The 14,342-nt window shown below is 48.7% G+C and overlaps 1 protein-coding gene across 1 annotated transcript in view; it reads left to right on the top strand.

Annotated features, from left to right (window-relative positions):
* Window positions 1–1,717: 1,717 nt before the first annotated feature.
* Igfn1 (immunoglobulin like and fibronectin type III domain containing 1) overlaps window positions 1,718–14,342 on the top strand; it is a 31,350-nt gene continuing 18,725 nt past the window's right edge. The window contains exons 1-11 of the mRNA XM_020188016.2: window positions 1,718–1,829; window positions 4,025–4,076; window positions 4,578–4,700; window positions 5,859–5,998; window positions 7,641–7,740; window positions 9,134–9,178; window positions 9,386–9,431; window positions 10,007–10,184; window positions 11,153–11,266; window positions 12,637–12,805; window positions 13,898–14,170. Coding sequence (XP_020043605.2) covers window positions 4,070–4,076; window positions 4,578–4,700; window positions 5,859–5,998; window positions 7,641–7,740; window positions 9,134–9,178; window positions 9,386–9,431; window positions 10,007–10,184; window positions 11,153–11,266; window positions 12,637–12,805; window positions 13,898–14,170 — 1,195 coding nt within the window. The 5' untranslated portion in view covers window positions 1,718–1,829; window positions 4,025–4,069. The remainder of the gene's footprint in view (window positions 1,830–4,024; window positions 4,077–4,577; window positions 4,701–5,858; window positions 5,999–7,640; window positions 7,741–9,133; window positions 9,179–9,385; window positions 9,432–10,006; window positions 10,185–11,152; window positions 11,267–12,636; window positions 12,806–13,897; window positions 14,171–14,342) is intronic.

The following is a 14,342-nucleotide window of genomic DNA, read 5'->3' as shown; positions in this document are numbered from 1 at the left end:
CTGTGCCATGTTCACAGCCTCCCTTTTTACCCTCTCAGGATGATGAATCACAGTGGCTCAGGAGAACCCCTATAGCTCCGAGCCTGCCATAAGCAAGAATACCTTGGGGTTATTGGATTGCCCCCTGGGAGCCAGACTCCTGCCTCTTACCTCCACCTTTCTCCAATTCCTTCCCCTCTTACAGCCATGGTGAGCCCTGAAAAAATGCAGACTGGATCCTGTCACCCCTCAATAACACTTTCTGGAGGGATCAAAATTCTTCATTGGCTTTCAGAGCTCCACTGTCCAAACTCAAGCTGGCACAGCCCTTCCCCGGCTCTCCATGCTCCATCACTTCCCAGTTCTCCCTGGGAGCCTATATCCCAGTTTGTAATTGGACAGCTCAACATCTGTAATCTTTTAAGGAGAGAGCTGCGTCCTTTGCTTCCCCTTATCTTCCCAGGACCTGTGTCTGAGCTAGGATCCAGAACAGGGTCTATTTACTGACCGAGTGAGATGCCAGCCTCTGGCATTCAGAAAACAGGGAAGACATACAAATGCATGGCATATACCCTTGAGCATAGAGATCAAGGTCTTTCCTCAGAGTACATGCAGAGGGAGCTCCTATAGACGTGAGTAGAATTGGCAAGGTGCTAATGAGTCTGTGGAAATATTCAGTGTCCTCCCCTGGAGGGAAACATTTGTCCCATTTCTCTTCTACCTCACCTGAATCCTTTTTTAAAAAATAGAACCCAGGGCCTCATACATGCTAAGTAAGCACTCTACACTGAGCTAACCCCTCCACCCCTTTCTTTGAGACTAGGTTTCTCTATGTTGCCAAGGCTAGCCTTGAACTCCTGGGCTCAATCAATCCCCATGCCTTAGCCTCCTGAGAAGCTGGGACTATAAGTGCCTGCTTTACAGGGACTGAACCTCCACACCCACCCCCCCTCTGACTTTCCACCTGAAGCCTTGATCAAACCTTGCTTATGGGGGCAACAAAGAAGTTCTCTGTCCTTAAGGAGAGAGCAGGTAGCTCTTCCCACATAGACAAGTGGTCTTATCACCTTATCTCATAGGCCTTGCCAACTCTCTGCTATGTTTAAGATCTGTTCTGGCCACCATATTTCTAATTTCCACCTTCCATCCATGCATCCTCAAAACCCCAGCCATCTTCCCTGCAAATTCTGTCCCAACCCCACTAACCAGGCCACCCCTTCCATCCCTAAAAACGCTCTGGAGCAAGCTCACCATTTCCAGTTCTGAGGGTCTCCCCTTCCCTGCAGCTCTCAGGCAGAGCCTTCAGGATCCTACCATTCTATGTATCTGGGTCTGTGATGAGCTCTCAAAGTTTGTTTGACTGTTTGGTACCACTTTGAAGTGTGATTCTCAAAAGGACAGTAGCCTTATGTATCTATGTGACTTATGATGTCAAGGGTCCCAAGGGATGAGCTTAGTTGAAAATTTAAGGCTTGAATGACAAAAATGCCCCTGCTAAAGGGACCAGATAAATGAGGCATCATGGAGAAAACTTACACTCAGCAGCTCTGGCTAAAGGTTTAAGGTTCTGCAAAATGAGGAGCTGGATGGACAGATGTCACAGGACCCTTCCATTTCTGACCTCCTCCAAGGCTATGACATTAGCCCAAGGGGGGCCCTGCCCTGCCAATCCTGGTCTAGAAGAGGAGGGAGGCGGGGTGAGTGGGAGGAGCAGAGGGAGAGAGGCTCTGGGTAGTGACCTACATCTGCTCCAGCACTGCCTGTCCACCACCAGACTCAGAGCCTCTGGTTTCAAACAGCAGCTGGAAGCAGGGAGGAGGGACTGGACAGGAGGTTGGTAGTGTACCCAGGTAAGTGGGCATTGTAGACCTGGTTGCCCATCCAAGCCAGGGAGGGCAGAGATGGAGACATTGGCCTATTCTCTAACATTCTACTCAGGAAGGGGCATATAGGGTATGAGATAAACCCCAGGAACATTCTCAGACTGGCTGGTCATATGTTGGGGTACATATATGCCATGTCTGGACAATTCCAGGGTATTAGAGATGAGAATTTCAGTGAGTCCTGTCCAGTTGGTCCTGCCCTGGCCCTGATTTTCCAGGCACTGCTTGGGTTAGAGTATGATAAGACACACTAGCAGTTCAGAATAGCTACCTCTGAACTGGGACTTGTTACATCTTGATTAATGACATGGTCAAAGCAATGGAGAGAAACTCCATTTGGACCTTCCTACCACTTGAGAAGTTGGAGGTAGTAGAGGGCTGGCTCCACAGAATGGAACAGCAGCTAGGGGCAGAAGGTAGGAGAGCCATGGGTCCTGGAGAGAGGCCAGGGAGACACAGCCCAGGGCTGAGCTTCTGTTGGGATAGGCAGAAGTGAGGACACAAGTTGCTGCTTTTGCTCAGAAAAGTTAAGATTCTTCTCAAATATGGGAATGAATCATGGAGGAAAGATTTCATTTCCTTCTCCATCACCTTCTTCGACCAAACAGACCGCTTACCCATTTGTCGTTGACTTTGCACTCTATCTAGCTTGTTCCTAAAGAGGAAGGAGGTACAGTGGATAAGGCAGATAACATCGGACCCCTAAGCTCCCTCCCCAGGGTTCTCTCACTTTCCAACTGAACCTGTAGGCAGGGGACTAAGGGAGGAGCTGGTGTCTGAATTATACTTCATGTGTGACAGATAAATAGTAGAGTAATCCCTTGATAACTGCTGCTGCTGATGATGATGAAGATGGTGACAAAGATAGCTGTGTTGAGCTTAAACTACTCCAGTGTGGGGGTCATGGCCAGGTGCCAATGTGTTTACCCTGAAAAATGACTGTCCTGGGGGAGGGTGTGTTGGAAGTTTCGGTGTCCCCCTCCCCCAGCATGGTGGCTTGGGTACTCCTCATTGCTACTATCCCCCCTCCCACCCTTCCTTGTGACTACCTTCAGCACAACGGCTGTGGCACCTGTGGTGCCACTGACCGCTCCAGAACGCATTTGGCAGACCATGGCATTCCAGCACACTGGGGGGCAGCAACTGGGCTGCAAGAGGGGACACACCAGAGCAGGATGAGCCAGTGGGTGGGCAGTTGTGAAATGGAAGCGTATCAGTTGGAAGGAGGAATTTGCTGTCATGTGTGATTCTATATTGATGGCTGGCCTCTTTGGACAGGAAATGGAATCCCCCAAATAGAACCTCTTGGCCACAGGCCAAACTCATAGGATGTGGGATTGCTGGAGAATTCTTTGAAGACTCCCTCCAACCCATTCATACCTCTTATCCTACCCTAAAGCCAACCCCTCTCCCTCTCTTGTGTGGGATTTGCCATTGGCTATAACAGATGGATACGACTGAGAGGAACTCAGACAGATAGTGGTGGTGCTTGGGAGAGGCTAGGGAACACTTGGGTTCACCTGATACTATAATTTACTTGCTCAGAGGGGAGCAGATGGATTTATGGTGATCCCATTGACCTGGGTAGAGAAGAGCTTAGGAGTCTTCCTGTCAGGGACTTGCCCTGCGGACCTTGGGATCTGAAGGATTCAGATTGAAGATGGGAGACAGAGGGCTGTTGGGCTCTGCTAGATTTCAGGTTTAAGGGAGGAGCCAAGAGGCTGGAGAATATCCCTAGAGAATCCACTTTCCAAAGTCAAGGGGGCAATGCTGTTAAACAGCTGGAAGACTCCTGAATGAGATTGGTTTTCCCAGGTTTGAGAAAGCTGTGTCTTTCCTTCTCACTGGCATGGGCCTGGGTCCCACCAAGGGGCCAAGTCACCAGCGCAGCATACAGGTTCAGCACCGTGGTTTCCTTTACCTAGGAAAGGTACTAATTGGGCAACAACCTACTTCCTCCCTGGTCTCTGGGAAATTAGTTTGCTGGAACCAGGGAATTGCAAGAAACCAATCAGGGTCATTCTTGGGGGATAGGCACACTTTTGGGGACAGCAGCTTTTCCCAGTATCCACCCTAGACATTGGCTCATGCACAGATGGTGTGGGAGGGTTGGGCTGAGACTAACATGGACCTCTTAGAAGTACTTCATCTTCCATCCTCAGGAGATCAATTTCTACCCTCAGAGGAGCCAAGGAGAAGCCGGAAGTATGGCAGGTAAGAGAAGATGGAACCACCCCTCCAAGCCCCAGCCCAGCTGGTGTTCCCCACCAAGGTAGAGATGGGGGAAGGGGCAGAAGCCAGAGATCTTTGGGAACTCACTGGTCTTTGCTTTTTTCAGTTTTGGCTTTGAGCTTTGATTTTTTTTTTTCCTGAGTAAAGGGTGCAAAGCCCCCACATGAATTCCTACTGCCTGAGAGGAGCCGTTCTTACTCTCCCTTTCCCAGATTTCTTCTTGTGATGAACTCAGTGTCTTCCCAGGGCACTCCCTGCCATTTTCCAAGGGCTCTTTTCACACAGCCAGAGGCCCACCACTACATTCTCACTAGAAAGTTAGAAAGCACCATTTGCTAGACCCTACAACTTTGCCCCAGCTGTAGGAGAGTGAAGGGGCCTGGCTCCCTGGCTGAGTAGATGGATGCTTATCTGCTGAAGGACAGTCAAGAGCGGGAGAGGGAGGGTCAGGACCCAGTTCTATCTCTCTCCCACCTTCTGCAGAGAAGCCACTGAAGAAGTCCTCCATGCCTGGGGTGAGCATCAGACAGCTGGTGGAGGAGATCCCTGAAGGCTGCAGCACACCGGGCTTCCGGCAGAAGCCTGTCACTTTGGCTCTGCAGGAGGGTGAGACGCTGGAGGGCACTGCTGAAGGAGGCATGGTTCCTGCTCTCCCAACTCCCAGCATGCACAACGCAGAGGGTTTGGCCACTTACCTTCCTGGGCACCCAGGCCCTACATCCATCACCAGACTATGTCATGTCTTCCTCCTATACCTAGAAAGGACAAGGAATCTGGGGAGAAGAATGGGGAAAGAGCTAATGTAAGAAAGGTTTTGGAACAAGGGCAGGAAATACTAACCTGGGGAGCAGAGAAGGTTGTGGTCTTGCCTAGTCCCTCTTTCCCCTGCTCCTTACCTCAAAGCCATAGTTGAAGAAAGGTGCTGTCAAAACCTCTTATCCAACCTGTCCCATTCAATCAAATGCCCAGTGGCTCACAGGCTAGGTTCAGGAAGCCCATTCTGGAAGGCCAAGGACAAAAGTACCTGGGAAAGTGGTGGGAATGAAGGTTGTTGGGTAAGGTTTGGTATTCCCCCCACCAACACAGGCCCCTGCCATACATTTTAATCCACAACATTCTGGTATAAGAAAAACTAATGGTACCAGACTTGATTTTTCTAAGTCAGAAACAAGGTCACTAGAACTTGAGGAAGGCCCTGGGCCCTTCAGTTCATATTGCTTCCCTGGTGAGAAGCTCTGGGGCTCTGTGAAGGTGAGCAGCTACCAGTCATTCTTTGCTACATGAGCTTGGGGTCTTTTTTGAAGCTGGGGTCCTGTGTCTCAGGGTGAGTTTCTTTGGGCACCAAATAGCCATCCCTTCCCAAGATTGTTATTTCCCTTTCTCCTGTAGAATAGGAACAAAACCCACAAAATCTCATTCACTCCCCAGTTTTGGGAGAGTCCTTCTGCTTCCTTATACACTCCCACCCCAGTCCTGTCTGCCTCCCTCACTCAGAGCAATCTAGCCACATCTTTCCCTCAGGAGACTAGTCCTCTGCATTACAGAGGCCAGGCTAGCACCACTTTCTGGTGCCTGGAGACTGTTACTCTCCACCTGACACTAGGAGTCCTAAGACAAGAGGACTAAGGCTTAGCAGTCTCCTTTTTGGAATAAGCAGTTGAAATATCTAGAGCAGAGAGGATGAATAAATGAAAATTTCAATAATGTTCACTGTCACACCACCTCCAACTTGTCCGTCTCCCTGCTTGCCTCTTCCTGTTGCAGGGAAGAATGCCATTTTTCGGGCAGTGGTCTGTGGGGAGCCTAGACCCGAGGTGCACTGGCAAAGTGCCAAAGGAGAGCTCAGCAACTGCAGCAAGTACCAGATCTCCTCCACCCCTGGCAGCAAGGAGCACATGCTACAGGTAAGTAGCAAGGCTTCTCTGCCCAGGAGCCACCCATCTCTTCCCATCCCCTTGAAGTCCTTCTTTTTTTGGTGGGAGGATAAAGGTTTTAACTCAGGGCCTACACCTTAGGCCACTCCACCATCCCTTTTTGGGATGGGTTTTTTTCGAGAAACGGTCTCACGCACTATTTGCTGGGCTGTCTTTGGACCAAGATTCTCCTTATCTCTGCCTCCTGAGTAGCTAGGATTACAGGTATGAGACACTGGCACCCAGCATTGAAGGTCTTCTTGGTGGTCTCCAATCCCCAGATGACTAAGAGATATTCTTAGATGAAGTTTGAGCCCATTCAACTCCATCCCATGGCTCAAGGTTGCATGAGTCAGGATTGGATTTGGCAGGTTTGCAGATGTCTCTGCCAGCAGCCTGGATGTCACCTAACTAGAGCAGAAGAGATCGAGCAGGGAAGTCAGACTATCAGGGTTATAATCCTAAATCACCACTTTGTTTTAGAAAATTGCCTCCCTCTTTCTACCTCTGTTTCCTCATCTGGGAAAGGGCTGATAATATTGTAGTACCTACTTTAATCAGTCGTTATGAGGATTAAAGATTTGTGTAAAGTATCCAGCCAGTGCCTGGCCCTGGTATGGACAGTCTTTGAATTACAATGAATTTAACTTGTGATTTTTGACTTTGTGGGGTTCAAAAGAAGTTTAGAACCTGTACTTTGAATCTTGAATTTCGTATTTTCATCACCTGGGCTGGTGATATGCAGTGCAATGCTCATGCTGGACAGGAAGAGCAAGCTGCATCTCCTCATTATTTGTGATCGCGCTACAATGTACTGCATTCACGAATTACATGAGCAAGCCAACGCTTTATTATAAAGTGTGCTCGTGTTAGAGGATTCTGCCCAACTCCTAGGCTAATGGAAGTGCTCTGAGCAAATTTAAGGTAGGCCCAGCTGAGTAATGATGTTACTGAAGTATATTTATTAGGTGTATTAAATGCATTTTCAATTAGATTTTCAACTTACAGTAGGTTTATTGGGACATACCTCTACCACAAATCAAGAGCATCTGCACTTTCAACCAGTCTTGGTTAGTATTAGTAAATTTTTATTTTTTATTTTTTGGAGCTACTGGGGATTGAACTCAGGGCCTCACGCTTGCTAGGCAGGTGCTCTACCACTCGAGCCAATCTGCCAGCTAATATTGGTAACATTACATATTCACTAGTCATGGGATGCCTCCTATGTGCCAGAACCTAGGCTGTTGAACATTTAGTATGAATTATATGATTTAATCCTGATCATTCAATATTTTTTGTCACAAGTGAAGAAACTGAAGTTTAGATAGGTTAGGTAACTTGACCAAGGTTCCACAACTAAAATAGATGACAGAGATTTTCAGTTCCAGATCCATCTGATCCCCAAAGTGAGCCCTTTCTGTTACTCCACATGATCTCTGATGGTGTGAACATTTGCCCTTGCTCTGTCCTGATTCAGGTTTTTGGGGGTGTCTGTATTTCCTGATAAAGACTGGGTTCCAACAGAACAAGTACTGTGTGCTATTCTTTTTTATGGCCCCAACTCACAGCCATGTCAAGTAAACGGAGGAAGGGGAATTGCTAGTCCTGTCCTTTGCCCTTGGCCTCTCTGCAGATTAACAAACTGACGGGTGAGGACACAGACCTATACCGATGCATAGCAGTGAACAAGTATGGAGAGGCTACGTGCTCGGCAAGGCTCACTGTCATCGAAGGTGGGCTAGTCCCTGAGTCTGTCTCTTCAGTGCACAGAGCATTTTTCAGAGGCCTCAGAGGAATCAGAGGCTAAGAGAATGGTGGTGGGAGGAGAGGGAGGACCACCAACGCTGCTGCTGCTGGCTGCTGCTGTCTGACCAGATGCCAAAGCCCTGGCTTCATCCACTCTCGCACTTAATCTACCCATAACTGATAAGGCCCACCTTTGGCAGACACCCTGTTGAAATGCTCTGAGGAAGGTCAGGACCTGGAAGTTGGTTTCTAGTCCTGGATCATCTGCTAACTTGCTTCCTTTTCCTCTCCGGGCCTCAGTTTCTCCATTGTACAAAGGATATTTTTGCACAGGCCTACATCAGAGCAGATAAACATGCAACACAAAGGGTAATTCCTATCTCAGATGCATGTTGTTTGGTTTGCATAGTATATGAATTTTTAAAAAACTGTCAGCTTATAATAATTGGAAGGTCCTCTTGAGAAAGCAAATCAGGTTTCTCAATTAGCTATGCTTACAACTGGTTTGTCTACAAGTAACAGAAAATGCTAGTAAGAGCAGCCCAAGAAATAAACATATTTAACTACTTCACATAGGAAAAGGCCCTGAGATTGGAGTCCAGGGCTCATTGCACAGCTCGGGGCTGTCATAGGAGTGCTGGATTCTTCCTGTCTCACAATCCTACCATCTTGAACAGGTTGGCTGATCACTTCACAGTCCTAGACAACTGCTGCAGACCCAAACGTAACCCATGCTCAAGGCAGGAAGAAAAGGAAAGACAGGTGGCCCAAGGGACATCTGCCTCTCTTATCAAGGAAGCAGAGCTTTCCCAGAAACTCCTGGGGGCTTTTGCTATGTTTCATTGGCCAGAACTGTATCCTATGACCACTGCTAATTGCAAGGGAAGCTGGGAAGGCAAGTGTTTAGTTTTTCCTGCCTCTCTAGTGGATACAGAGGATGAAGAAGAAGATTGTGAATGCCTGCAGGAGCAGCCAAACATCAATTTGTGACATATTTGGCCACAGTGGGTGCATGTCCTGAAATGGCAACTCTCAAGTGCATTGAAAAATAGCTCTTCTTTAGATGCTCTTCAGTTTGTTGTGGTTGCCAGTGGCCACTTCACTCATTCATGCCACCTTTCTGGCCCTTGTATATGTGTGAATGGGCCTCCCCCCCTCATGAGGTGATAGGGCTGTTTTCCCTCTAGAGGTACCAAAGTTCCTGACGGGTACAAATCCATTCTGCTCCCTGCTGCTTGCTAGAATGTTGCCATGCCTTAGGGGGTAGGGGTGGTGAGGGCTCTGGGATTCAGTGGATTTCTCAGGAAGATCATCAATGTAGCTTGCCTCTCCTTTTGCCTGTCCACATCAACTCCTTCCTCTCCTTCCTGGATGGTCCAGTTGGCTTTCGGAAGAACCGGAAGAGGCAAAAGGAACCCCAGGAGGGTAAGTTGGAATTCCCGTTAAGGCCTTGGGGGGACAGACTCTTCTTTGCCTGGTGCTCCCCGACTGGTTGATTCCCCCCGCCACACATACACACCTATGGGGCATAATCAAACTGAAGGAGAGCCCCTTTCAAAAGTTTGGTTGTCAGCCCTGAACCACGCAGAAGAGCCTTGTGAGGCTGGGGCCTCATTCCTTCTCCTTTTTTAGACCTCAGAAAGGAGTTGGTGGACTTCCGGAAGATGCTGAAAAAGAGGTGGGTTTGGGCCAGTCCATGGAAGAGTTTGGACATTCCCATGGGACCCACCCCTTTACACCACCCCAGATTCCTTCCATAAGCAAGCTGGACTTGACCCCCACTTCTACCTCCTACACAAGCAGGGAGGTAGCAGATGAGAGGATGGGAAGAGCTATGAACTGGGAATTCGGGATCCAACTCGGCCACTAGAAAGCTCCGTATCCGTGAATTAGTCCTTTCTTCCCTCTGGGTCCTAATCTCATTTGCAAAATGGGGGGCCTACTAGAGCAACTAGAACAACAGAATAATTCAACCCGAATCCCAACCGCACCTGAAGACGTCCTATTCAGAAATCAACAGCATGCGTTGTTAGGGGCAGAGTTTCTCTTGAAAGTCGGAGCTACTGGGTGAGGTTTGCCCCTCCCATCTCTGAGTCCTTCAAGTTGAGACAGGGGTCAATCCCAGAGATTCCAGTCCCTGTGTCTGTGTCCTCAAGTGCACATACAGCAGCTACCTGGACTGCTCAGAGTACCAGAGCCAGATGGCCAACACTTGGGCTCCTCTGGTCTCTGACCTGCTGGCCTGCTCCCCAGGGCCCCATCTCCAGCCCCTGAGAAAAAGATGGACTCTGAGCAGGTATGGCAGCTGCTGATGACAGCAGACCGGAAGGACTATGAGAAGATCTGTATGAAGTATGGCATCGTCGACTTCCGGGGCATGTTGCGCAAGCTGCAAGAGATGAAGAAGGAGCGGGAGGACAAGATGGCACAGGTACCCTTTTCCTGCCCCTGTACCTCACCCCCAGGGCACAGAACCCTGGGAGGGGGTGGCTCACACCTGGAGTTGGCCTCAAAGGCAGGCCTTGAGAAATCTAATATGGTGGAGACCCTGCCTCCATCTGCCCCCCAGAGGGATCTTGCTAAGGACTGAGGCTTCCGAGTTGGCACCAGGCTTTGAAACCTGGGTCTGATACTTACTAAATGTGCTTTAGAAAAGTCAGAATCTCTGTGCCTTGGTTTCCTCTCTGTAAAATGGGGATTATAGTCACACCTACCTTATGGGGTTATTGAGAGGACGAATAAGAGAATGTACTTACAGCAAGTAGCCAGTTACGTATAAACACGTTGTGAGGGCCTTACAATGTGTTATCCTCTTCATCATCGTCACCATCATGTCATCCTCATATTCTTCATCACCAGACTGGGTACCAGACTTATTTCTAAAGACTTTCAAGGAAGGGAATTTCCCTTGAAATGGCTAATTGCCATTAGCACCCTGATTCCAGCATCTTATAGACCATCCAGGTAATTCTTTCCTGTGGCTAACTTAATTCTAATTTTTCTTCTTGAAATGAAAAACTAGTTTTCATTATTCTGAAAATAGTATTTTATCACTTGGGTGATAGTTCTTCCAGCCTCCCACCTACAGCCTCAATTTTTTCCTTCTCCAAACTTTCTCATCTGCTTTGACACAGGACCAGCACAGAGCTTTGCACACAGTAGGTGCTCAACGAATATTTATTAGCTGGAAGAAGAGATGAACAGAAACCCCCTAGCATGTTCTCGCAGTACCTGGTTGCCTTCCTGACCTGATCTCTTATCTGAGAGAATTTCCTTCCATGAGGAACTTAAGTCTCTTCACTTGTGAAATAGGCAAATGCTTGCTTAGCTGGGACACTGTGGGGCAAGGATGGGACCAGAGCCTGTTCAGGCCCTCCTGAGGGTTTGTCTGCCTTTCAGTATGTCAATGCCATCTTCAACTTGAGACACATCAAGGTCACCAAGGATGGAGTCGCCACATTTGACCTGGAACTGGATCTCAAGGACCTTGAGAGCAAGATTTACTTGTATAAGGTGAGAAGGCATGGGCAAGGTATGGGGCAGGGAGACCGCAGGTCCTGGAGGGAAACCCATCCCATGGAGTTCCTGGTTGAGTTAGATCAGATCCTGGATGGACAGTGCACAGGAACCCTTTACCTCTCATTGAGTATTGAGTCACCACACCCTCTAGCCTACATCTATGCAGACTGTGTCTAACATCAGAGCAGGGGATAGAAAGAGAGAGAGAGAGAGAGAGTTCCAAGAAAGTGCATCTCTTCCTATCTGAGCTCCCACTCAGAGACAACCTGCCCCTACCTGGGATCCAGGAGTAATTACCTATCGACCATGTGAGACAAGGCAGGTGAGTGTGGTTGGGGGTGACAAAGTGTGACATTGGCAGTTCTGTAACCAAATTCATCCTGGCTTTATCTCATAAACTGAGTGGCCTCAGACAAGACGCTTACCTTCCTGGTGCCTCAGTTTCTTCATTTATGAAGTGGGGGCAACCCAAGAGCTGTCTTAGTGTGATGAAATGCCAAGTGAGACCATGCATCATCTACCTTTCCCCTGGTCTCCCATTTCCTTCCTACTCCTCTTCCCCTTGCCTCTCTATTCCTGCCACCCTGACCTTTTCCCTGATCCTTTGCTCCTCCAGTCACTCCCTGTGCCTGGCATGTTTCTCCCTGACACCCAAGTGACTAATTCCCTCACCTGCAGTGACACCTCCCCTAGCCATACCATATGTCCCCACTCCACCCTGATGCTTCTGAATCCTTTCTTCTCTGTTAAACTCTTTACTTATTTATGATGCTTATTATTTGTCTGTCTCCCCCAAAGGATTTTGGGCAGGAATCTTTGCTTTATTTACTGGTATGTCCCAAGTACCTACAATAGTGCTTGACACACAGTAGCACCTGTTAATTGGAAGCTATTGTAATATTCAGCAAGTAGCAAATCTATGCAGGGTGTTGGAAAATTGTGTATATGTATAAAGAACTGGCTTGTATAGATCCTTAAAGATATTCACTGAATGTTCCACTTGCTAAATGAATGAGCTGGGGTCCTGGGCCAGAGACATCCCTGCTGCTTCCCCTGCTAACCTTCGGGGCTATACCAGTAGTACGTCTCTTCCCAGCAGGACCTGGGTTGGTAATCTCAGATGCCTCTTTACATAACATTTATAGACTTTTCCACTCCATGGTAAGAGGCGTGGACATTTCTGGAGCATGTATTCCTACCCACCCCTTAATCCCTTGGTAAAGCAGGCAATGCCTGCTCTTTACCCTGCCCCTCTGTGCTCTTTATGGTCTATGTTGTCGGGAGAAAACTGATCGTAGCTAGAATGGAGCTGAGGAAGGAACCCACAGGTGTCTGAACCGCCCTTCTTCCTTTCCTGGGTTCAGGATGGTGAGATGATTCCCTACGGCTTCAACAACCAGACCAAGCACTGTCTGCGGCGACTGGGGAAACGCTACAACTTCCAGATTCAGGACCTGCGGCCTGAGGATGCTGGTTTTTACCAGGTCATGGTGGAGGGTGCTGTGGTCTTTTCCACGGAGCTGGAGGCCCATGGTGGGTGCTGTTCTCTGCAGAGTTTGCAGGAGGAGAGGTTAGGAGTGAGGTCCATGCTGGTGCTGTGGTGGGAAGACATACAAACAAGACATGGCTCCGTTGTAGAGACAACTGGGTAGAGGGGTACACACTCAGGTTTTGTCTTCTGTTAGTGCCCAGGTGGGCTCTACTGAATTATAGTTATGGACACAGAACGTACATGTCATGTCCCTGCTCACAGACCTTTTGTCATAACCAGTTATTTTCAGATCAGATCCAGACTAGTTTCACAGCCTCTTGCCATAAGTTCACTCCTGACTGATGCCCTCCTCTTCCACAACTCCCTAGCTAAAAGCCCTACCCAGGTTTGGCACAACTGTTCCTGCACAGGCCTCTTTCTTCCCAGCTTCCTGTGCCCTCTTCCCTGGGAGCTGCCCTTCCTCCCTCATGGCACTCTGCCTCATACTTCTGAGGACCGGTGTCCACATTACTCCAAAGTACTTGATAGCTCCAGGGGACTCTTGGAAAGACAAGGGCAGGCCTGGGAAGGAAGCCTTGGGCAGATAGATGGTAAAGAACGTAGATGAATGAATCCAGATTCAGAAAAGAGAAGGGGGAAAGGCATCTAGCAGGGTGCTTGGATGGGCTTGAAAACAGTGTGGTGTGAGCAGAGGAGCCCAGGCTTTGGAGTCAGCCAGACCCAGGTATGAATCCTGACTGAGCCACCTCTTAGCTGCATCAGACTGGTACAAGTTGTTTCCTCACTTATAAAAAAATAATTAATACTATCTACCTTGGAGATGGTCATAAGGATTAGTAGATATACTGATATATTACTATATACCAGTACTAGTTTCCTTCTCATACCCACTTCACCCCCAGACAGAACTTCTGGCTTGAGAATTCTAGATCTGAAAACAGTCTTGCTGACCTAATTATAATCCCCCGTTTTAGGGGTGTGGGGGGCACTTATAACCCATGTAAGGACACGTGTGACAAGGGAGCTGTGGCAAGCTGGTCTGAACCTGGGTTTCTGAGCCCCTAGCCCTACTGCATCAGGTCTCACTGTGTCATACTACTAAGCTGACACACCCATTCCTGCTTTCCTGGCAGCCATTCCCCCCAGAGTGGTGGTCCCACTGACTGAGGCCCGCTGTGAAGAACAAGGAGATGCAGTCTTTGAATGTAGTCTCTCCAATCCCTGCCCCACCGCTGTCTGGCATTTCCAACACCGGCCACTCCGGCTTAATGACAAATATGAAGTGTTTGTGTCCCCCGATGGGCTGACCCACCGGCTGGTGGTGAGGGGGGCCCGTTTCTCAGACATGGGCCTCTATTCGCTGAGCACTGGGCTCCACACCTCCAGTGCCTGGCTGGTGGTTGAAGGTGAGTGGCCTCTCTGCCTTTCCCTGCCTCCACCAAAGCAAAGCCTCAGGGTCCAGAAAGTGGGGCTTCCTTTGGTCAGTTGATCACTTGCTTTGAATGGTTCCCTCACTTGGAGAGAATGCAGAAGGCTTCTCTGATCTATTCCTGATCCATTACAATGTAGTCTCTTCAT

Source organism: Castor canadensis, chromosome 11 (assembly GCF_047511655.1).
Source record: "Castor canadensis chromosome 11, mCasCan1.hap1v2, whole genome shotgun sequence".
Lineage (NCBI taxonomy): Eukaryota > Metazoa > Chordata > Mammalia > Rodentia > Castoridae > Castor > Castor canadensis.
The sequence above is the reverse complement of the archived record's forward strand: the minus strand, read 5'-3'. Positions and strand labels throughout refer to the sequence as shown.